The sequence below is a fragment of the Octopus bimaculoides genome, chromosome 1 (genome assembly GCF_046866305.1).
Source record: "Octopus bimaculoides isolate indiv1 chromosome 1, ASM4686630v1, whole genome shotgun sequence".
Classification (NCBI taxonomy): Eukaryota; Metazoa; Mollusca; class Cephalopoda; order Octopoda; family Octopodidae; genus Octopus; species Octopus bimaculoides.
Window position 1 is genome coordinate 10,697,197 of NC_142928.1, and position 26,778 is coordinate 10,723,974.

The window sequence follows — 26,778 nt, forward strand, 5'->3', positions numbered from 1 at the left end:
GTTTGTATATATATATATATATACACTCATATTAATATATACATAATGTGTGTTTGTATATATATATATATATATATATATATATATATATATATATATGCATATCATCATCATCATTTAAAGTCCGTTTTCCATACTGGCATGGGTTGGACGGTTTGACAGGTGCCCGTTGGTTTGGCATGTTTTTGTGGCTGAATGTTCTTCCTTAACGCCACCACTTTACAGCGTGGACTGAGTGCTTTTATGTGGCACCGGACGGTAGCCTAGTTTCAACGGCTGGATTTTTATACTTTTATGATTTTTGTATTTTTATGATTCTGTAGACTTTGATGCAAGTTGATTGGAAATCTGGGGCCCACCAAAATTGTTCCCAATTGGGCTCCGCACCTCCTAAGGCCGACCCTGTAACTATGTGTGTATTAATGCGCATATATATATATATATATATATATATATATATATATATATATATATATATATATATATATATATATATATATATATAATAGGACATCTACTCGCTAGAAATAGCAGCAAAAATACTACATACCACAAAAGTTAGGGATAATTTCGAAAGGAAATGAAAAATAAAAACTTTTACCAATCTATATTCTGTACCATGGTTTCAAGTCAATTTTAGTAAGATAAAGATTCTTGTCTGGTCAATTCTGCTGACGAAAGTCTGACCTTGTAAGATATAATCTTTATCTTACTAAAATTGACTTGAAACCATGGTACAGAATATAGATTGGTAAAAGTTTTTATTTTTCATTTCCTTTCGAAATTATCCCTAACTTTTGTGGTATGTAGTATTTTTGCTGCTATTTCTAGCGAGTAGATGTCCTATTATAGGCGTCTCTGCATTTCTAATGAATAATACATAGTCTATTGACTGTTTTTACTCTCGCTAGGCCACTGGTGGTAAATAAAATTTCTAAAATTTTCTTTGCCACCCTATAATTTATTAATATATATATATATATATATATATATATATATATATGTATACATAAATATGTTAAATTCAAATTACGACAAACGTAAACAAACAAACGAAGTTTGCTTTTAGAAGCGTTGAGATATCTTAGAAAGTTAAAAAAGTGATTTTTAAATTCTCAATCGCAGGATAATGTTAATAATATAGCTTGAACAGGATAATCTACCCCTATTTTGCAGAAAAAAGTGTAGGTGGTTAGCTGTGGACTCAAACTTACATCTCCGTGATTATGCGTCACGATGCTCTGACCGATTGAGCTAAACTCCCCCACTACAGATTCCTCTGCAAATTTAAGATGTATAGAAATCTCGCTTTATGAGACGCTATCATATGTTAAATTCAAATTACGACAAACGTAAACAAAGTTTGCTTTTAGAAGCGTTGAGATGTCTTAGAAAGATAAGTATATATATATACTGTTGTGTCTGGGGAGAGTCATTTTCTTTTCGTGCCTTAACATTTAACACACTCACCGTTAAAATTTCCACTTATTATTTTTTTTTTCCTAAAATTTTCGTTGCGTCTTGCAACCTTTTCAAGACTATTGAAAAGGTTTGCAAGACGCAACGAAAATTTTAGGAAAAAAAAATAATAAGTGGAAATTTTAACGGTGAGTGTGTTAAATTTTAAGGCACGAAAAGAAAATGACTCTCCCCAGACACAACAGAATATGCTTCAACACACGAAATCACATAAAAAATCTTGCAAACCAAATCCAAAAACGAAATATATATATATATATATTTGGCGTGGCCTTCGGTGTTAAATCTACACATGTATGTATGAGTATATATTCCTTTCTTATATGTGTGTACGATTGTGTTTACTTAAAAATGTATGGATGTTTGTTAGGGTGTGTATATTTATTGTACCTAAAGACGGACGAAATGCCGCTAAGCACTTTGCTCGGCGTACTAACGATTCTGCCAGCTCGCCGCCTTTATAATAATAATGATAATGATTTCAAATTTTTGAACCCGTTGAAGACACACAAGATGTCAAAATATCATTCACTAGATAACAATGGCACTCTTCTTTTAGTTTTGACTCTATACCTTCAGGAGGAGTTACCTCAATCCTTTCTATATTAACTAAAATGAAGTAGATTGACAAATTTATTTTTTGAACCCGTTGAAGCTACACAAGATGTCAAAATATCGTTCACTAGATAACAATGGGACTCTTCTTTTAATTTTGATTTTAATAATAATAATAATAATGATAATAATAATAATAATAATAATAATAATAATAATAATAATAATGATAATAATAATAATAATAATAATAATAATAATAATAATAATAATAATAATAATAATAATGATAATAATGATAATAATAATAATAATAATAACATGAAAACCATAGTTGACATGAAAACCATAGTTGACATTGATGCCACCATAGAAACCATCAAGCAAAAGGTATGTGCTAAAGCTGCCCGCATAGCAAGGTATGAAAAGCGTGTTAAATTCTTCCGAGATAATAACATGTTCAAAAATAACCCCAAAAATTTCTACAGGAAGATAGGGAAAACACCAGTAACAATAAAGTCTGTCCCATCAAAAGAAGAAGTGCAAGAATTTTGGAATAAAATCTGGGCAGAAGATAAAACACACAATGAAAAGGCCCCTTGGATTGATAGAATAGCTACAGACCTAGACTCCTTAGAGGAGCAAAAGTGGGAGGGGGTCAGGGTAGAAGATATAAGATCTGCTCTCAGGAGGTCAAGCAAATGGAAGTCTCCAGGAAAGGATAAAATTCCTAACTTCTGGTTGAATGCCTTCCCAGAAAGCCATGAACTGCTAACAAAACTTTACAACGATGTTTTGCAAAATCCTAGTTTGATGCCCTCTTGGCTAGTTAATGGTTTAACATTCCTGCTTCCAAAAAATGAGGAAACAATCGAACCAAAAAATTATCGCCCCATAACCTGCTTAACAACAATGTATAAGACGCTAACATCTGTCCTAACCGAGTACACCTATAGTTTTTTAATAGAAAGTAGCATATTCCCTAATGAGCAAAAGGGATGTAAACGTGGATCTTATGGTTGTAAAGATCAGCTACTCATCAATAAGATGATCTTAGAAGATTGTCACAAGCGACACAAAAACTTGTCAATAGCCTGGATAGACTATAAAAAGGCCTTTGATAGCCTACCACATAGCTGGATTAGGAAATGTCTGGAAATGTATAAAATAGCTCCTACTCTGCGAAACTTTTTATCTGTAAGTATGAGATCATGGAGAACCACACTGATGTTGAACAATGACAATGAATCTCTAAATGCTGGAGATGTCAGAATTTCATGTGGCATTTTCCAGGGTGACTCACTATCACCACTCCTCTTCTGTCTAGCCCTAATACCGCTCTCAAAATTGCTCAATGATGCACAGTATGGTTATAAAATATTTGATAAAAATATAAATCATCTCATTTACATGGATGATTTAAAGCTCTTTGCAAAAAATGACCAACAACTCAAAGGCCTACTAGCGATTGTTAAACAATTCAGTGATGACATCAGGATGCAATTTGGCCTTGATAAATGTGCAAAAGCTATCTTTATCAAAGGAAAAATGACAAATACATCTAATGTGAACCTTGACCAGCAAAATGTCATAAAAGAGTTAGAACCAGCGGAGAGCTACAAATACCTAGGGGTAATTGAAGGGGACAATATCAAGCACTCAGTGATGAGGGAAAGGATCAGAAGAGAATGTTATCGCAGGGTGAGAGCAATACTGAAGACAGAGCTGAACGCGAGAAACAGGATCGAAGCGATCAATGCTCTAGCCATACCAGTCGTGACTTACAGTTTCAACATCGTTAACTGGTCAATTACTGAAATATGTAATGTTGACAGAAAAATACGAAAACTGTTGACAATGCATAGAATGCACCACCCTAAGGCAGATATAGAACGTCTTTATCTGCCAAGAAAAGAGGGAGGTCGAGGACTACTACAGCTGGCATTATCAATGAAGGTAGCCACAATTGGCCTAGACACCTATATGAAAAACTCTGAGGACTGGATGCTAAAACTTCTCTTAAAATATGAAAGCAAGAAAGCATCTTACTCAGTAACAAAACAGGCAAAGGAATATCTAAGTGAATTCCAATTGCAACAAATTCAAGAATTAGACGAACTAGAAACACCTACAGAAAAAGCTAAGCGCTTGAAAACCCGTGCTAAAATTGCTGCCTTAGCTATTATGACTGAAAAATGGCATGGAAAACCTCTCAATGGCAAATACCCAAAGAGAGCGAATAATGCAGATATTGACAAAGCCCTTACCCACCAATGGTTAATGGCCTCTGGATTGAAATCAGAAACAGAGGGGTTTATCATAGCAGCCCAAGATCAATGCCTACCTACAAAGAACTACCAGGCCAACATATTAAAGAACGGCAGCTCCCCATTATGTCGTATATGCCAACAACAAAATGAGACCATCGATCATGTTGTCTCCATGTGCAGTCTGCTTGCGCCTACAGAGTATCTCAACAGGCATGATAGAGCTGCACAATATATTCACTGGGTAATATGCAAAAACCTGGACTTGCCCCATGATAAAAACTGGTGGGAACACAAACCACCCCCAGTACTTGAAAATGATCACATTGCACTCCTCTGGAACTTCACCATTCAAACTGACAGAAAGATAGACGCAAATAGGCCAGACATCATACTGAAAGACTTCAGACAAAAATCATGCCTCCTCATTGATATGACTGTCCCAATTGATATAAACGTATCTGTCAAGACCTACCAAAAACTGAGCAAATATAAAGATCTTGAAATAGAAATTAGCAAAATGTGGAATCTGAAGACGAAAACAATACCTATTGTCATAGGTGCCCTGGGAATGACAGCGAAACGGGCTGATTACTACCTAGCTCAGATACCAGGAAACCCCAAAATGGCTGAAGTCCAAAAGATAGTGCTCATGGGAACTGCCCATATCCTACGTAAAATACTGTCTATGTGATCTCAAATTTTAAAGCAAACATAATTTTCTTATGGTTTCTTAAACATTCACTTGAACAAAACTGTACAAATCCAAATATATGGTACCCTAGGCATAACACCTACATGAACTTCTAACTTGTTGTCTCTTGAGGTCTCTGGGTGAGACTTGGATCCAACTTGTACAAATGCAAAACAAAAGTCAAACATAAAATAATAATAATAATAATAATAATAATAATAATAATAATAATAATAATAATGGTTTCAAATTTTACCACAAGGGCAGCAATTTTGGGGAAAGGGTTAAGTCGAGTAGAGCGACCCAGTGTTCAATTGATACTTATTTTATCGACCCCGAAAGGACGAAAGGCAAAGTCGACCTCGGCAGAATTTGAACTCTGAATGTAGTGACGGGCGAAATGCCGCTAAGCATTTCATCCGGCGCGCTAACGATTCTGTCAGCTCGCCGCCTTAATGGTTTCAAATTGCGGCACAAGGCAAACATTTTCGGAGGAGGGAAGTCAAGTAGAACTGGTATTTCTCAATCCGAAAAGGTAGGAGGTAAAATCGGACTTGGCGGAATTTGAACTCGGAACCTAAAGCTGGAAATACTGGTTCTCACACACACAAACTATTCTCGCAAATATTACAGACTCTTCCACATCAGGATGAACAAATCTCATCTGTATAATTAACATAACTGGTCCGGTATCTCTGGAACAAGGGACTCATCATGTGTTAATGTCATTGCCGCCAAAATTGTCCCACTTTTCACCAAAGTTACAAACAAATTAAAACAGATTTCAAAAGCTTAAAAATACTTCGGAAAACCCCATTCGGATCTATTTTAAAACGGGGGCACCAGTTTTCATTTATGTTTTATGTAGTGTTTTTGGTACCGAAAGACTTTCAAACTTCGTATACTTATCTATTTTGTGTTATAGAACAGAAAAAAAATTTTGTATTCGAATTTATTTCATGTAAAAAATTGTCTTATTTCGATAATTTCTACTAATCACTGACGTCTATTCAGTTGAAAACAGTTAGCGCTGTAACGGTGTATATCGTATTAATCCCCTAACCCTAACCCTAACCCTAACTAGACTGTTAACCCTAACCCTAACCCTAACCCTAACCCTAAAACTAACCCTAACTCTAGAATCCGAACTCTAAAATAGTTACACACATAGATACGCACAGCGTAATTTATTATATAAACAATATATGCGTATAAATTACGATTAAACCGGATGAAATATGTCACGGGGAATAACATTTTTATGACCGCCCAGCAGTAACACTATTCAGCTGAATAGACGTCAGTGATTGGTTGAAATTACAGAAATACGACAACTTTAACATGGAATAACTTGCGATGTACATTTTCTTGTTAAGAAGACTATGAGTAAAAGATGTTTTATATGACACATTCTACCAGTGTCCCAAGTTTCAAAGAGTTGTGTTAGTGTTTCGTTAAGAAAATACTGGTGCCCCCGTTTTGAAATAGATCCCTCCATTCAATCATTATTTGTCTGGCAACAACAACATAAAAAAGAACAACAAAAACAACAACCTCTACTTAGCTCTGACCTTTGTGACCTTGTGGCTACTCAACCCATCGCTGCTATCACAGCACATTCTTTTTTGCTCTACCCACTCCTCCGGTAACCGAACCTATTAAGCCATCAGCGTCGTCGTCTTTGCTGTCGTTTTTGCTACCACCACCACCATCATTACCATCTACGGTCGCTTTTGTCACTACTACTACTATCTCTACCAGCAAGAATGAAACTTCTTTGCCACCTCGTTCTGTTTACTACATTACCAAACACGTCTACCACATTACTCCCGCCCCCAAGCGACAATCTACCCGCTTCCACGATAACATTACCAAAATCAAGCATCTCAAACACATCTATAAGTACACAATTACTCTACACCAGGGGTCGATGAACCGGGGTAAATTACCCCAAGTGGGATAAAGATGAAATTCTTGCGAGTAATGAGAACTCATTAGACATAATTCTTTTATTCTTTTATTTGTTTCAGTTAATTGACTGTGGCCATGCTAGAGCACCGCCTTTAGTCGAACAAATCGACCCCAGGACTTATTCTTTGTAAGCCTAGTACTTATTCTATCGTCCTCTTTTGCCGAACCGCTACGTTACGGGAACGTAAACAAACCAACATCAGTTGTCAAGCGATGGTGATGGGGGGACTAACACAGACACAAACATATATAAATATATATATATATATATATATATATATATATATATATATATATATATATATATATATATATATATACATACATACACGACGAGCTTCTTTCATTTTCCGTCTACCAAATCCATTCACAAGGCTTCGTCAACCCGAGGCTATAGTAGAAGACACTTGCCCAAGGTGCTACGCAGTTGAACTGAACCCGGAACCATGTGGTTGGAAAGCAAGCTACTTTATTTCATAAATATTTGTCATAAAGGCATTACAAAGAGGGGACGAACAAGGACAGACAAACATAAAAGGCGGGAAGTAGCTGTATCGATTAAATATTTACAATTTTAAATATACAAGAAAAATTTGATTACATTTACAATGTTCGATTAAAGCATTGCTCATTACAGATGCAATTTGTAATGGCTTTCCTGAAGGATAGGCATCCGACCACCAGGGTAGACCCCTTGCATTTTCTTTCCCTTGTTTTTGGCTTCCACTTACCTGGTGCCAAACACTCCCAGTTTCCGCGCCACAGGCTTCCATCTTCTCATGAATCTGTCTCGTGACAGATACCTCTTCTCCAGCCTGATCTCACTACTGAGGTGGTAACAAAAAATGTTAACTAACCCCTCTCACAGCCACTCCTGCGCCTACAAAAAATTATATGTATAAAAAAAAACGTGTTTCTTATTATGACAGACAATTTTCTTGAGGCAACATTGCATCTGTTGAGAAATAAAGTGTCGTATTCAAGAACACAACACAGCCCGATCCCAGAAATGAACTCACTATCTCACGACTGTAAGCCCGACGATCTAACTACTGAGCCATGTCCCTTCACTTATAGATAGATAGATAGACAGATAGATAGATAGATAGATAGATAGATAGATAGATAGATAGATAGATAGATAGATAAACATCGCTATGGAGTACATGCATTAATATGATATCGCCTGAGGAAATGAAGCCATAAAGATAATCAATCCGATAGCCACGGATACTACAGACCGCACCGTAATCATCCCAGGAATACGGTTTGTGATCTTGAGAGACATGTGAATTGGGGAAACACGCGTAGCGATGCATTAGATGTTTATAAATTCCATCCAAGGGTTATTATTATTATCATTATTATTATTATTGTTATTATTATTGTTGCTGCTGCTGTTGTTGTTGTTGTTGTTGTTGTTGTTGTTGTTGTTGTTGTTGTTGTTGTTGTTGTTGTTGTTGTTCGAAACGCGAAGTAGTTGGAACTGGGACAACTGACGAAGGGTTATACTCTTTATGTTGCATGTCTCGTTTCTCTGTTTGTTTTTTTACGTTGTTCAAAAAAAGTTCGTTTTCAGTTCTCGTTTTTATATTTTCGTTTCTCATTGTGTTTAACGTTTTTTGATGTCCTGTACCTATATATGCATGTATGTATACATATAAATGTGGGTATGTACATATATGTATGGATATATGCATATATTTATATATTATTTATATATATATATATATATATATATATATATATGATTGATTGATTTTTAATTCATGATTGATCAAACGATTAAGCAAGCAACAGATTTGGTTAATTGGTCAATGAGTTAATGAGCTGACATTGATGATAATAATAATAACAATAATAATAATAATAATAATAATAATAATAATAATAATAATAATAATAATAATAATAATAATAATAATGAAGCGAAATATAACAACTGCACATTGGTAAAATGACCCTTGCGAGACACAACAGTATCTGTTCCAACACAGATTGCACATCAAGAATCTTAGAAAACAAATACAAAAATAAAATATACATACCTCGTTTATGCTATAAAAATTCATTTTATGGAAGAATTCAGCGTACACTTGGGACGATATCAGCAAACATATCATAAATCCAACAACGCTAAAGAAGTACATAATTCCGTAGACGTAGGCTTCGGCTGGCATTCCAAGAACCATGATGGACGATTGGAAAGAAACCATCAAAGACAGAGCGAGAGGAACTGCTGAGAGTTGACGGTTTCCAACCATAAAGTTATTTACAGTTTTCTCATTCTTTTGGCGACATCCAAAGAACAAACCGATAGCAATGGAGACGAAAACGATGAAAATGAACACGAGATAATCGTAGATACTGAACGTAGGTACCATCTGGAAAAGAGAAAAAAAACTGTTACGTCCATCAGTTATTTCAGTTACTTGTTTTATAAGGTAATTAATGAACTACAGTCACTTGTTTTATAAGGCAATTGATGACATGTGCGATAAGGAAGTATCTCTAAACCGGTGTGGAACAAATATTTCAAGGGAATTGAATTTCTAAAGTTTTGTTACCAATTTATACATTCTATTAATAAATTAGTTACATATATTTGTGTGTGTGTTTGTGTGTGTTTGCGTGTGTGTGTGTGTGCATACATATATGTATATGCATGTTACTAATTCCTTCCACTACGTCACACACACACACACACACACAAACATATACATACACACTAACAGATAAACAACCAAACCACGCACACACACACACATACATACGCACACACACGTTCTGTTATTACACACACACTTGCAGTCCCTTACGCACGCACACATATTCACCTCCCTTTTTCACTCTTCTGTCTTAGAAAGAACTTTTCCTCCACCACTTCCTCTTCCGGTCCTTCCACAATGTAACCTCGTGGGCATCGGTGCTGATTTTTTCTTCCTCCGTTTTTCCCTTCTTTGAACTTTCCTTGTTTCCGACGAAGAGCTCCGCTCGAAACGTCATACTCTCTCTCTTTCCTTACCCGAGCGTCTAGTAACACTATCCGTATCACGTCCTCACGTTGTTGTTTTTTGTCTCTTTTTTTTCGAACTTATATATATATGGGAGAATTTACGAAAAAAACAACAACGGACGAGGACAGGTGGTGTAAACAACAAAAGATGTATTAGTTTAACGCTCGGGAATAGAGAAAGTCTTTAACGTTTCGAGCTACGCTCTTCAACAGAAAGAATAAGGAGAAAAACAAGGAGAAAAACTCGGAAAAAAACACGGAGAAAAAAAATTTGAATGTTGTGGTCAGCGATCTATCATGGCGATATATTCATTTAAAAGAAGAAAATGGAGATTGGGAAGTTCATAATTGTTTATTATTAAAAACAAATTGGTCATCTTCACTTACAGCCGTTTCTATTAATACCCAATACAAATCTGCACATACATACATACATACATACATACATACAAACAAAAATACCCTGTTGTTGATGTTGAAGTTCCAATGAAGGAACTTGAATCTAAGTTAGAAACCGGTTCTTTCTCTATTGGCAAGATATCTTGAAATAAACTGAATAATGACATACATACTTTCATTTACTTGTTTCAGTCATTTGACTGCAGCCATGCTGGAGCACCGCCTTTAGTCGAACAAATCGACCCCAGGACTTATGCTTTGTAAGCCTAGTACTTATTCTATTGGTCTCTTTTGCCGAACCGCTAAGTTTCGGGAACGTAAACACGCCAGCATCGGTTGTCAAGCGATGTTGGGGGGACAAACACAGTCACACAAACATATACACACACACATACACATATATATATACATATATGCGACGGGCTTCTTTCAGTTTCCATCTACCAAATTCACTCACAAGGCTTTGGTCGACCCGAGGCTATAGTAGAAGACACTTGTCCAAGGTGTCACGCAATGGGACTGAACCCGGAGCCATGTGGTTGGTAAACAAGCTACTTACCACACAGCCACTCATACGCCTATAAGTATTCATTTTATATTTGGTTATACACCTTGCTGTGTGCAGTTTAAAGCCCGTTCACAGCATTCGGCTACCTAATGTCAATAACCGTAGAGATTTACTGGATTTACTTCAGGAATTCCTTTTTGCCGGTAGAGTTTATAAAAAATATGAGAGAAAGAAACTGGAATTCTGGAAAATGGCGACTCTTTATTCAATACGATCGTTGCCATCCATCACGCACCGGTACTTTGCAGATGAGACACTGTTCAAACAGTTGTGGTGCATCTTAGGTGCAAATGACCTGAACTCGTAGTGCATGGTAGGTGCAGTAGGACTGGACTCGGAAGCATGTGTTTGGGAAGCAGACTTTTTACCACACAGCTGTGTCTGCTTGCGTGTGTGCGCGCGTGTGTGTTTGTGTGTGCGCGCGAGTGTGATTGAATATGTTGGCACTCCGTCGCATACGACGTCGAGGGTTCCAGTTGATCCGATCAACGGAACAGCCTGCCCATGAAATTAACGTGAAAGTGGCTGAGCACTCCACAGAGACCCGTACCTTTAACGTAGTTCTCGGGGATATTCAGCGTGACACAATGTGACAAGGCTGACTCTTTGAATTACAGGGACAACAGAAACAGGAAGTAAGAGTGAGAGAAAGTTGTGGTGAACGAGTACAGCAGGGTTCGCCACCATCCCCTGCCGAAGCCTCGAGGAGCTTTAGGTGTTTTCGCTCAATAAACACACACAACGCCCGGGCTGGGAATCGAAACCGCGATCCTATGACCGCGAGTCCGCTGCCCTAACCACTGGGCCATTGCGCCTCCACTTGATTGAATATATTTCAATCAGAAAAGACCGATCCGTTGATGCGACAATCAAGAATGTTCAGAGAATGGAATGTTTGTTGTTGACTTAAACCACAGCTATGGGATTATATTTTGCTGGGGGTTAGGGGCGGGACTCTACATTCATCTATAGTTTCTGTATGTGTGCATGTGTGCCTCTCTGTGTGCATGTGTGTGTGTGTTCTGTCTCCAATCCTTTCTCTGTTTTGGGTTCTTTTTTTTTTTTTCACCCTTTCTTCTCCTCCACATTCCTGTGTTCTGTTTTCTTTCGTTCAGATCCACTACACTGAACCCTTCTCCGTGAATAAGTTCATACCAGAATCTGGAAGGAATTAACTTTGGTGGGGGCGGAGGAGACAGCGGCGGGAGGTGGCGAGGGAGGTGACGGCAACTGCAGTGACGGCGGCGACAGTGGCTGAGGAGGTGGGGAGGAGACGTTGGTGGTGATGGTAGTGGTGATGGTGATGATGGTGGTGGTGGTGGTGGTGGTTACTAAATGAAACTAGTATCAGAGGACTGAGATACAGGGGTTTCATATGCTACGAAATGAGAGACGATATGGTACATGCGCGCGCGTGTGTGTGTGTGTGTGTGTGAGTGCGTGTGTGCTTATGTGTGTGTGTGTGTGTGTGTGTGTGTATGATTATGTGTGTGTGTGTTTGTGTGTTTCAGTAAAGATCTTCGACATGTTTGCTACCATCACCAACTTGTCAAACATTGTACAGTTTTTTCGTATCGGCTTTCTTTTACTTCATTTTAAGACGGCGAGGAATAAGGGGGTACTTTTTGGTTATCTCACCCCCGCTCAAAAATTGAATTCACGTGGCGACAAGGGATTGGATTAAAAGGGTTAAATCCTTTTGATTCAATACTTCAAAACATTGGTGACCTTTGACCTCCTCAATAGGAATGGTAGGATTTGTTATAAGAAATGTTATTATTGGCGCAGGAGTGGCTGTGTGGTAAGTAGCTTGCTTACCAACCACATGGTTCTGGGTTCAGTCCCACTGCGTGGCACCTTGGGCAAGTGTCTTCTACTATAGCCTCGGGCCGACCAAAGCCTTGTGAGTGGATTTGGTAGATGGAAACTGAAAGAAGCCCGTCGCATATATGTATATATATGTGTGTATGGTTGTGTCTGTGTTTGTCTCCCTAGCATTGTTTGACAACCGATGCTGGTGTGTTTACATCCCCGTAACTTAGCAGTTCGGCAAAAGAGACCGATAGAATAATGACTTGCTCGACTAAAGGCGGTGCTCCAGCATGGTCGCAGTCAAATGACTGAAACAAGTAAAAGAGTAAAGAGTAAAGAGTATTGGGTTGGTGCATAATTATTGCGGTTTTTTTTTTCAATAAAATTTATTCAACAAAAACAATAACAATATTTAACAAAAAAAAACATCTTTAAATGACGATCTGACCGTCTACCAAGCAAATGGGAAGCAGTCATTGAAGTAGATGGTGAATATGCTCCGGAATAATCATTTAAAGATGTTTTTGTTACATGTTGTTATTGTTTCTGTTGAATAAAATTTATTGAAAAAAAGCCGCAACCCAACAGATTCAATAAGATACTTTTTACTCTTTTACTTGTTTCAGTCATTTGACTGCGGCCACGCTGGTGCATCGCCTTTAGTCGAGCAAATCGGCCTCGGGACTTATTCTTTGTAAGCCTAGTACTTATTCTATCGGTCTCTTTTTGCCGAACCGCTAGGTTACGGGGACGGAAACACACCAGTATCGGTTGTCAAGCGATGTTGGAGGGACAAACACAGACACACAAACACACACATAAATATATATATACATATATACGACGGGCTTCTTTCAGTTTCCGCCTACCAAATCCACCCACAAGGCTTTGGTTGGCCCGAGGCTATAGTAGAAGACACTTGCCTAAGGTGCCACGCAGTGGGACTGAACCCAGAACCATGTGGTTGGTAGCAAGCTACTTACCACACAGCGATGTTCAATTTTTGTTTTATTGAGGGTTGAACACATTTTTTAAAGGGGGTGAGATAACCAAAAAGTACCATTAAGGGTTCAGAGAGATTCTGCTACTAATTCTAACAGCTTTAGCCATTCAAAACATTATTTTTCACAAACAATACACAATGCTTCAAGCGAACTTCAATATTCTCCTCCCTCTCTCTCTCTCTCTCTCTCTCTCTCTCTCTCTCTCTATATATATATATATATATATATATATATATATATATATATATATATATATATATGACAGCCAGTGTTGGTGTGTTTGTGTGTTTACGCCCTCGTAACTTAGCAGTTCGACCATAGTGTCTGATAGAATAAGTACCAGGCTTGAAAAAAAAAGTACTAAAATATTTCAAGGCAGTGCACCAGCATGGTCGCACTTTAATGATTGAAACAAGTAAAAGCTAAAAGATTTATACATGTGTGTCTGTATGTCTATGGGTGTGCGCGTGCGCTTGTGTGTCTGCTTGGCTGATGTACGTACGCGTATAGTTTGGGATCCCCCATTTACAGTTAATTTCTTTATGACTAACTTTATCTATATCTTCTTCTCTCACTCGGTCTCATATATCAATTTTATCATAATGTGTTTATTTCTTTAGTATCCCCTTATCTCCTTTAATCTACGTCCTTCCATTCTAGTAACTCTCCTATTATCGCTCAACAATGCCGTTTGTCGTCTGCATAGAAGATGGTACTTACATTGGAATGGTTCACCTTTTAGCTTTCTTGCACTACTAAGGTTCTTTATCATGCCTTCAGCTTAAAGCAATGAGCTGGCAGAATGGTTAGCGGCATTTCGCCTGTTTTTACGTTCTAAGTTCAAATTCCGGTGAGGTCGATTTTGCCTTTTACCCCCTCCCTCAAAATTGCTGGCCTTGTGTCAAAATTTGAAACCAGTATCTTATCTTCAGTTTACCTAACTGTACACAGCCACAGCCACAGACATGAGGTGTGTCGATTTTAGTTCAACAACTAAATTCGCTATGTGAATTCTATATTCGCTATGTGAAGCTATATTCGCTATGTGAAGTCTATATTCGCTATGTGAATAAACTCTTATTCTTTATCCAAAATTTCTCATCTTTCTATTTAGAACTGTGGTTCTCAACCACTTTTTTTTTTTTTTTGCTTTTGGACCCGTGTGATTCCTATTTAACTCCACTGGACCTTCATAGCTATTCGATGTATATGAAAAAAGATCCCACAGATCCCACTGCATTTTTATAATGAAATATTATTCGCCGAGCGAAATGCTTAGCGGTATTTCGTCTGCCGTTACGTTCTGAGTTCAAATTCCGCCGTGGTCAACTTTGCCTTTCATCCTTTCGGGGTCGATAAATTAAGTACCAGTTACGCACTGGGGTTGATGTAATCGACTTAATCCCTTTGTCTGTCCTTATTTGTCCCCTCTATGTTTATCCCCTTGTGGGCAATAAAGAAATAAATTATTAGGAACTACAGCGGATGGGGTAACAAAATCTTTTAAGTGCTTAGGGCCTCTTAGGTCTTAATCCGGCCCTGGAAAAGATGACACATATAACGTAGAGGGAGGTATTGAGTTCTTTTCTTTTTCATCCATTATTAGAACACCAATGTATCGTAACACTAAATTCGCTTATTGCATGTAATCGTAAATACAATACTGAGCATGTGTTTGTGATGAATACACTGTTTGTGATAACATATAAATATTATGCGTTAGTGTTGTAATCAAGAATAAAAAACAGTGACCCCAACGACGTCAATAACGTGTCGTCCTTTTTGTTTTTCAGACTTTGACGTTATGGTGCAGTTTGATGAAAATTTGATTGCTATTTCTAGCAGATCGACAGACCACGTAAAGTTTTCGTTATCGTTGACTTTGCTAATTTCCTATGAGAACAGTCAATTCCGGCCTACGATATGTTAGTAATGGACAGTCTTGATTGACTCTAATTTCCCAACCTTAAATACTTGTAACTTTATTTAATTTCTATGGGAAAATAATGACGATTTTCGTCATCAGCAAAACTACATCTGAACTTTTTCGAAAATAACCAGGTGAAAATTTGAAAAACTTCAAGTGGTTGAATGAAATTTAACAGGACCCAATTTCAACATAAGACTACATCAAATTACCCTCTCATTTTTTATATATAACCATATAAATTTAAGGAACCACACACACGCGCGCGCACGCACACGCGTAGTACGGATCTTTCTGATTTGGCGGGCTCCACTTGTTTTCTTAACGAAACACTTTCAAACTTGGAACACTGGTAGAAGGTGTCATATAAAACATCTTTTACTCTTAGTGTTATTGAAAAGATTTTATCTTTATATACAAGTATACGAAGTTTTAAAGTGTTTCGGTAGAAAATACACTAAATAAAACATACATAAAAAGTGGCGCCCGCCAAATCAGAAAGGTCCCGTAGTACCTCAAGACACAAAAAATTGTCAACAGATGTGAAGACAAGCGGAAAAAGTGAGGGTTTCCTCATGGTAGTCACGTGAGTCTCTTATGTAACTAACCTTTATATTTTCGTTCATTAAAAATTTAAATAACTGAATCGGATAATAGTTACTAACAAATATTCCTAAAGTTGAGTAGACCAGACGATAGAACAAACAATTCAAAAACATAGCACACCACACACACACACAGCTACAACCGATACAAAACTCAGTGAAAAACTCACAATACACATGTAATTCGTAAAAAGCGGTACTGAACTTAACAAGTAAAATAATCTCATAAATCATTGAATGGCGTCTACCACACTTCACCATCAATTAGGCACAAAAAAACACACAAACAGTCCTTATAAAAAGATACTTGAAATAGAAAACAATCTCAAAAGAGTTTCATTCAAGGATGTCATGGTTTGATAAAGACGTCCCGTCGATCGTTCGCCCTTGTTCGTAAATCATCGACAGTTAAGTTACTGAAAGCATGTATAATGAGGACACATCACAGTTGGAGTGTGAATTTTTTTAAAAGAATATGCAAGAATAACATTTTTCTTGTCTCCCTGTCAGCTCTTTATAATGAGTTTTGAAAAATAGCATCCTTCTATCTACTAACGTTTCGAGACACATATGACTTCGTCGTCTGAATAAAATGATACTACTCGCATATTGAATACTGAGAAATCTCATTTAATTGACATTGCAGAATTACTTAACAGTTAGTTCCTCGTAACCTTCATAGTTTCGGATCTTGTTCAAAACGGGGGCACCAGTTTTCATTTATGTTTTATGTAGTGTTTTTGGTACCGAAAGACTTTCAAACTTCGTATACTTATCTATTTTGTGTTATAGAACAGAAAAAAATTTTTGTATTCGAATTTATTTCATGTAAAAAATTGTCTTATTTCGATAATTTCAACCAATCACTGACAAGTATTCAGTTGTTTACACTTACTCCTTTGGCAGTTTAAGAGGTGTAAAGCGTATTTAATCTCCATTACTTCTGACATTTTGCAGAGAGGCAACAGACGTGTGTTCGTTTTCCCTAACCCTAACCCTAACCCTAATTGACTTGCTCCTTCCCTCAAAAACCAGGCCTTGTGCCTATAATAGAAAGGTTTATTAGCTACTGCCAATATGCTTCAGCCATTTTTTGACAAGGAAATAATAATTTTATCACCGCCAGAATCGTTTGAGAATCGTTTGTTTACGTAGTCAGCACTTAATGTATTCGGCTGAATGGACGTCAGTCATTGGTTGAAATTACAGAAATACGACAACTTTAACATGAAATAACTTGCGATGTACGTTTTTTTGTTAAGAAGACTAAGAGAAAAAGATGTTTTATATGACACATTCTACCAGTGTCCCAAGTTTCAAAGTGTTTCGTTAAGAAAATACTGGTGCCCCCGTTTTGAACAAGATCCATAGTTTCTAACGTATACACTCTGCCATTGCGTTGATGTTTGCTTTCTTCGTTGCTATTTGATATTCATATTACTTTTTCATATTCATTTAAGTTGTATATATTTATTTGCGAGGCTTTTTCTTACTAGTTTACGATCTTCATGGTCTTAACAGATGATGGTTGCTTGTCAGTATAATTTTCTCTTTGTGTCAATCAATTTTGAAAATAACGAAATATTTAGTAAAAGGAATTAGTCATTATTAAGTTGGTGTCTAAAACGAATTAATATTTTGATGGAAAGAATAAACTCAAATCACTTTAAAACAGGAAATTTGTATCAAAGAACGAGAGGCGGTCTCCGGCAGATTGGTATCAAAAGGGTTAAAGCATATAGTTACAATTTTAAAGTTTAAAGTTTAAATTTTGCGCAGGAGTAGCTGTGTGGTAAGTGGCTTGCTTACCAACCACATGATACCGGATTCAGTCCCACTGCGTGACAGCTTGAGCAAGTGTCTTCCACTATAGCCTCGGGCCGACTAAAGCCTTGTGAGTGGATTTGGTAGACGGAAACTGAAAGAAGCCCATCGTATATATGTATGTATATATATATATATATATATATATATATATATATATATATATATATATATATATTATAAGGTTTTTATATTGGTAACGGTTGCTACATCCTCTGGAAAATTATTATATATATATATATGTGTGTGTGTGTGTGTGTGTGTGTGTGTGTGTGTGTGTGTGTGTGTGTGTGTGTGTGTGTGTGTTTATGTGTCTGTGTTTGTCCCCCAACATCGCTTGACAACCGATGCTGGTGTGTTTGCGTCCCCATAACCTAGCGGTTCGGCAAGAGAGATCGATAGAATGGGTACTAGGCTTACAAAGAATAAGTCCTGGGGTCGGTTTGCTCGACTAAAGGCAGTGCTCCAGCATGGCCGCCAAATAAAAGAATAAAAGAACGTATTTATGATTTTATAGCTGAGCCAGCATTATAGACCGTCTGACACTCCTGTCATTTCTCTTAATGATTCGAAAACTTCGCCTTGTTTTTCTTTGATTTCTACTCCCACTTTGGCATAACATCTCCCCCCGTAATCATTGAGTGTTGCAGCGTCTCCCGGTTTAACAGTTCACCAACTTCTCCATACCTAGCAATGACTCTATACAAATAACTTGATTAAGAGAATGTTAACTGTATTGCAAGCATTCATTGGTTTTCTTATGCAGTTCTATATGTGCAACTGAAAATGACAGTATTTGAGGCTGTTGAACAGAAATACAGAATAAATTTCGAATGTTAGATAAGCCATGGAAAACCAGAGTGTGGATTAGCAATGTGAAAAGGTGGGTGACATTATGAAAGACTACACAGAAGGGAACATAAAGAAGATACATCTTAGGAAGCACTCAAGATGAAGAGCAGGCGGGAAATCCAAAAATGGAAGTAGGAATCAGACGTAAATACAAAAATTTGACCCACACAGAATTTAGCAATAAATAAAAAGCAACTAAAGATGTGCAAAGGGTGTTTTTTTGTTGTTTTTTTTTCAAGGGAAATCTCAACTTACTGCTATGAAGAATAATCAAGGATAAATCATTAATTATATAGAAAGGTCAGTCATAAAAGAGAAAAAATTATCATAATTTATACTTAAGAAAGAAACATTTAAAGGCCTCGGCAATTAATGTAGCTGGTGAAGATGAAATACCAGGCAAATGAAATTATGAACTTAGGAGTTCATTAAAAGAAGTAAATATCGGAGAAGCACCAAGAGAAGATGAACTGCTCATCGAGTTCCTCAAATAAGGAAGAAAACCCTCTTTCTAAAACGACTTGAAATTTTCTTCATAAAGAATGATGACATTACTAACATTACATACGTGTTATTCTCTTGAATAAATTATGTTAATTACTTGCAATAGCAAACACTCAGCCATAGAGATATACCTTACCAATTATTCACTATCTCTACAATTTCTCCAAATCAGAAATCTTATAAATTGGTTCTATATCATCTTGTTGTTGTTGGCACTCCGTCGCTTACGACGTCGAGGGTTCCAGTTGATCCGATCAACAGAACAGCCTGCTCGTGAAATTAACGTGCAAGTGGCTGAGCACTCCACAGACACGTGTACCCTTAACATAGTTCTCGGGGATATTCAGCGTGACACAGTGTGACAAGGCTGACCCTTTGAATTACAGGTACAACAGAAACAGGAAGTAAGAGTGAGAGAAAGTTGTGGTGAAAGAGTACAGCAGGGTTCGCCATCATCCCCTGACGGAGCTTCGTGGAGCTTTTAGGTGTTTTCGCTCAATAAACACTCACAACGCCCGGTCTGGGAATCGAAACTGCGATCTTATGACCGCGAGTCCGCTGCCCTAACCACTGGGCCATTGCGCCTCCACTATATCGTCTTAGACATCAATTAAAAAGTGAAAACAAACAGCGTACACCAAAGCGTTCTCAACAACCGACCACTTGCAGGTCATAAAGTAGATTATTCAGGAAGGTAACCATTGTGCTAAGGCTTCATTTATTATGAAGAGGCATTTGAAAGAGTTGAAATCTCAGCTGTTCTTCAACAGGGAATATATCAAATTTAGGGATTATGTCGAAAATTTATAGCCAGGGAACACCATCTGTAAGCTCCACATTGAAAGTATGATCAATATTCTTTTCTACTCTAGGCACAAGGCCCGAAAAAATTTGTGGGGAAGGGGGCCAGTCACCCAGTACGTAACTGGTACTTAATTTATCGACCTCGAAAGGATGAAAGGCAAAGTCGAACTTGGCAGAATTTGAATTCAGAAACGTAAAGACAGACGAAATACCGCTAAGCCGCTCGTCCGACGTGCCAACGTCTCTGCCAGCGCGCCACCTTCTTGAATCTTTTCTACTTTAGACACAAGGCCTGAAATTTTGAGGGAGGGGGGCCAGTCGATTAGATCGACCCCAGTACGCAACAGGTACTTAATTTATCGACTCCGAAAAGATGAAAGGCAAAGTCGACCTCGGCGGAATTTGAACTCAGAACGTAAAGACGAAGTAAAATATTCTTTTCTATTCCATGCACAAGGCCCGAAATTTGGCGGGAGGAGGCCAGTCGATTAGATCGGCCCCAGTACGCAACTGGTACTTAATTTATCGACTCCGAAAAAATGAAAGGCAAAGTCGACCTCGGCGGAATTTGAACTCAGAACGTAAAGACGAAGTAAAATATTCTTTTCTATTCCAGGCACAAGGCCCGAAATTTGGCGGGAGGAGGCCAGTCGATTAGATCGGCCCCAGTACGCAACTGGTACTTAATTTATCGACCCAGAAACGATGAAAGGCAAAGTCGACCTCGGCGGAATTTGAACTCAGAACGTAAAGACAGACGAAATACTGCTAAGCGTTTCGCCCGGCGTGCTAACGTTTCTGCCAGCTCGCCGCATTAGCCCATACACTAAGTTAAATCACCAATGTGAACCAATCAAATATGTGCTCACACAAACACTCACACACGCACGCACACACACACACACACACACACACACACACACATATATATATGCATTTGTCTTGTTTGTGGGTTAGCAAGGGTAATAATGGTTTCATGTAAAGAGATCTTCACAATTGTTCAAGCGTGTCACAAGGAGATTTTGGGACTCAAATCTATTTAGGAAGGCACTGCAATCTCTGTGTGTGTATGGATGTGTGTGCGTCTGTGCGTGCACGCGTGCGCGTGTGTATGTGTGTGTGTGTGTAGATTGATAGATAGATGACAGATACACACATATATGATGCATATATATATGTGTGTGTACGTGTATATATATTTATGTGTGTACATATATATATATATATAAATATATATATATATATATATATATGTTGTTGTACTTGGGGATGGTCATATTGCCAGTTTAGCCAATAAAAACACACGCACTGTATATTTGGTGTTAATTTGCTTCGGCTTTATATTACATTAATCTTAATCTTATTTCGGCCAGAGTTCTTTCGTCACACTTCTGTGACCTCATCAGTGGTCCTTTGTTTCCTTCCTTCTTATGTGTGTCTCACCTTGCTAACTATCAGCCATTTTGTATTTTGTATTCCTATTGTATGTGTATACGCATGCGTGTCCTTCAATGTGTCTGTGTCTTTTGTAAGTGCATGTGTGTATGGGGAGTATCTGTATCACCTATATTCTCTGTTAATACATGTTCGTTTGTATTTGTTTTTATTTATTTATTTGTTCATGTGTGTGTGTGTGTTTTTTTGTTTTTTTTGTGTTTAATTAAATTTTGTTAACGTATGTAGTATTTAATTCCATTTGTTTATCTATGTATTGTATTATACTTTGTTCATATTATTATTGGTTTATGGGTAACATGTTGTCACATGCTGTGGTTTGTGGTTTGTTAGTGGTGTGTGTTAGTGTTCCATTCTAGTTTCCTATTCAGGCTAGGTTTCTCTTCTATTATGTGTGTAGCTTCAGTAATTTGTCTAAGTGCTGCATCACTGCTATGTGTAGATAAGATTTTAATTTCTATGTTGTTGATTGAGCCTCTATGTTCTTGCTCAGCGTGCTGGTACAGAACTGATGAGTTCTTCCCTTCCTTAAGTTCGCTCCAATGTTCGTTTGCCCGCTCCCCTATGCTCCTTGCTGTTTCGCCTACATATGTCATTGTCTTATTTCTGCATCGTCCCTCTGTACATCTTATACTATAGACCACATTTCTGGTTTTGCAGTTCGTTTGTGGGCTAAATCTACATACGATACAGTTCCTATCAGTGCAGGGGGTTCTACTGAAAGGGTATGTTCTACTGATAAGGGATTTAATAGGGTTGCCTGGCCTTTCAACAACCTTAATTCTTAGCTTAAGTTTGTCTAGGGCCCTTCTAAAGCGGTACGCCAGTTCGCCTCTAGGGGTGGTGTCGACGAACATGACGCTCTGGTACTTGTGGCTATCGTACCATGAGCTTGCCTTCCCTATTTTCTTCTTAGTCCTTTCTATGGTGTTCCATGATTTGCTCCTATAGAGTGGGCAAATCCCATTCCTATCGCTGCGTTTGATTGTTTCAAACTTCTTCATAGCTCCTTTGTATACCCTGATCCTTTCTTTATGGCTGTAACCTGAGAACTGCATGCGGTGGACGAAATGTTGTATATGTCTCTTGAGACATATAAGGACTAGGACCACTGATGAGGTCACAGAAGTGTGACGAAAGAACTCTGGCCGAAATAAGATTAAGATTAATGTAATATAAAGCTGAAGCAAATTAACACCAAATATACAGTGCGTGTGTTTTTATTGGCTAAACTGGCAATATGACCATCTCCAAGTACAACAACATCTGTTTCAACACACGATTTCACATCAGAAATCTTGCAAAACAAATATATATATATATATATATATATATATATATATATATATATATATATATATATATATATATATATATATATATATATATATAAATATATATATACGCACACACATACATATACACACACAACCACATTTCCTATTCTTTATTTCTATGTTGTATGTGTGTGTGTGTGTGTGTGTGTGTGTGTGTGTGTGTGTGTGTGTAGATTGATAGCTAGATAGATAGATAGCTAGCTAGATAGATAGATAGATAGACAGACAGACAGACAGACAGACAGACAGACAGATAGATAGATAGATAGATAGATAGATAGATAGATAGATAGATAGATAGATAGATAGATAGATAGATATGGGACCTTGAATATTGCTAGAAAGCAGGAAAGTATACTAGTCCTTATATAGTTAATATTCAATATTTCATTTATTCAATAAGACATTCAATACTTCATTTAATTTTACTATCTATATTATATATTTCATATTCTATATCCCACATTAATTTTATAAGAATATAAATAAAACATAAAAAACAGAGTTGGAATTCTTTTGAATAATATATATGTGTGTGTGTGTGTGTGTGTGTATTTATAAGTGTTTGTATGTATATATATATTTATATAATACAAAGAATATATATACATGTATACACACATATATGTACATACTTACATCTACATGTGTATATATATGCATATCAGGGTACAGGACGTTAGAACAATGAACTACAGACAACGGAACGAACACATAGGAAAACGGAAAGCCACTTGGAATATTCCTTCATCAGCTGTCTCTATTCTAACTAGACGTTTCGAAGATAAGACAGAACGTACTCTAGAATAATCTCTTCCACCTTGGAATCCTCTGTGTAGTGACACAGAAGATTCCAAGGTGGCAAACACAAACCAAGACAGGAAAACTTGGACAGTGAAAACAACATTCAAAAGCCGTACGGCCAAACGCGAATCTGAGGTAGAACGCTAGTAGTTCGTCTTGCCTTCACAGCGGCTGCAGTGAAAAGAAAGCTGACCACAGGTCACACGAGAGCAGAGAGGATGGTGGAGGGAGGAAGTGGAACAAGGAGGAAGGGACAGAATAGTTGCGCACATATGGTTGTGATGCATGTGCCTGGTGTAATATTTGTATATATATATATATATATATATATATATATATATGTATGTATGTATGTGTGTGTGTGTGTGTATTTATGTTTGTACGCATATATATTTATATATGTATATATATATATATATATATATATATATATATATATATATATATATATATATATATATATATATATATATATATATATTTATATATATATATATATTTATATAAATAAGGATAAGATCGATATTTAAAATATTGATCTTATCAAGTGGTCAGCATGGGAATAAAAACCATCAAAGGTAATAATTATTTAAAATTATAATACAGGGTATCAAGAGATACCACCATGCTGAAAAAATAGCAGTCAAATCCTGACTCTAAAACCACAATAAATGTCCGCATGGCACGATTAGCGCTATGCGGACATTTATTGTGGTTTTAGAGTCAGGATTTGACTGCTATTTTTTCAGCATGGTGGTATCTCTTGATACCCTGTATTATAATTTTAAATAATTATTACCTTTGATGGTATATATATATATATATATATATATATATACATATATATATATATATATATATATATATACACACACACGCATACACACACACACACACACACACACATACACACACACACACACACACACACACACACACACCACCACCACCACCACCACCACCCCATTTCATGTTCTTCATTTCTATGTTGTATGCTTATGCATAAACGTATTGTTACGGGTTGGCGTTAACCACACGATTAGTTGGTAGTGAAATATGCTACATGCCATGTTCTGATTTATGAGGGGGTTTTTTTTGTGTTTGTCTTTTTGTCATTTAACTAAAATTTCTTTTATGAACTACATGTGTGTTTTGAGTGGTTTTACTGGTAACACTTAAATATCAAAATCGTAGAGAAAAAAAACCCGAGAACAATACGAAGAACTATGGAAAGATACATTTTAGGAATTTAATCAAAAGTACAAACTTATCAATGAGCAAACGATAGTTACGTAACGTCAGAGAAAAATATTAATAAAAGAGTTATTCAGGACATATGGCATGAACAAATGATTATCATCTATCCACATTTTAGTGGACAGAATAACAGTTGAAAGTATCGAGAAGACTACGGGGACGACGATGGTGGTGAGTAGGATTTAACGTAGAATTTTTTTGTTATCAGCCAAGGTTTTCTCTTATCTCATTTTGTTTAGTATAGGCTGTTATGTGAACTGTATTATTATACCGTTAAATCCATAATAATTCTTTTCTACTCTAGACACAGGGCCCGAAATTTTTTTTGGTGGGGGGTGGGGCGCAGTCGATTAGATCGAAATCTATTAACATTTCTACAATCAAAATAAAAACAAGTATTTCTATCAATGTTATAAAAATTGTGACTAGAGACATAATTTGAGACAAAGTGAATGCACACGCTACAATAAAATCGTCTGATATAACTAGGAACATACTGGGACCTGCTCAACAAGTTTGTGTTAGGTTGCATAATCGAGGTTCCTTTTCCCTTTCCTTAATACTTTTATAATTAGCACACCTAACGTCCATTAGAACACATATTGGCTCCGTTCGAAATGGTTAAAATTATTTAAGTAGGGCTTAAATATAAACAAATCATATGCAATCGGTACGATAAAGTCATATTCATTGTGTCGTGTATGGTAGAACGAATTACTAGATTTTTAAACTGCCAAAAAAAATCCACGTGAGAATTTACATAGCAACATGGTTCTGGTATGACTGCAAGCAAAAATACCACCCTTGTTCTTAGATATAAACGTAAGATATAAGGGACCATGTACACACCACCTCACTATAAAACAAAAGATCGTCAACAAATACCCATCCATAGAGGCGGGTAGTGAATGTTTCCATAGTAATCAAGTCCCGTCGGAAACGAGTCCACTAAAGAACATTTCAATAAGTAACTTAATAACAGACGATATTAAAATAGCAGACGATAGAACAATTCAAAATCAAATGAACACAGACAACTACAAACAACTCTCAATAAACCTACATAAAACACACATAGAGTTCATAAAAAAGGAAACTTTAATTGAATAACAGAAAAATCTCATAGATCAGAATACACACTTCACTACAAGCTAACAGTCTGACCGGTCCCAACCCAACACAATATGTTCATTCATAAATATATCCAACGGGGAAATGAATAATTGAAGGTTATGAATGCATGTGTGGATATGTATATAATGTGCGCGCGTCTGTCTGCTTTTGTGTGTGAGCTGATTACATTTAATTTAAGTGTCCTACGCTAAAACATGAAAAGCAAACTATATATATATATATATATATAAAAGAAAAAATAAAATAAAATGATGTAATACATATAAAAGAAAATATTAAAACAAATATAAAAATATATGACATTTCTCTTTGCTGTTATAAAAAAATATTTACAATTACAGATTTTAAATAAATGTAAAGTATTTTCTTACTGTTGTTGAAATTGAGTGGAAATAAGTTTCAGAAATGAGGTGTCTTGCTTTTTATACAGCATTTGCAGGTCAGTAGCTCTCTGTCCTTTTCACTCTCTGTTTCATTCTCTTTCTCTTTCTCTTTCTCTCCCTCTCCCTC

The 26,778-nt window shown here is 36.8% G+C and overlaps 1 protein-coding gene across 1 annotated transcript in view; it reads right to left on the minus strand.

Annotated features, from left to right (window-relative positions):
- The window catches only part of LOC106878510 (sodium-dependent multivitamin transporter), a 93,523-nt gene extending 66,745 nt beyond the window's left edge, over positions 1–26,778 (minus strand). Inside the window, exons 1-2 of the mRNA XM_089348488.1 lie at positions 26,640–26,778; positions 9,015–9,350 (exon numbers count right to left, since the gene is read on the minus strand). Of these exons, the coding sequence (XP_089204614.1) occupies positions 9,015–9,350 (336 nt within the window). The 5' untranslated portion in view covers positions 26,640–26,778. The remainder of the gene's footprint in view (positions 1–9,014; positions 9,351–26,639) is intronic.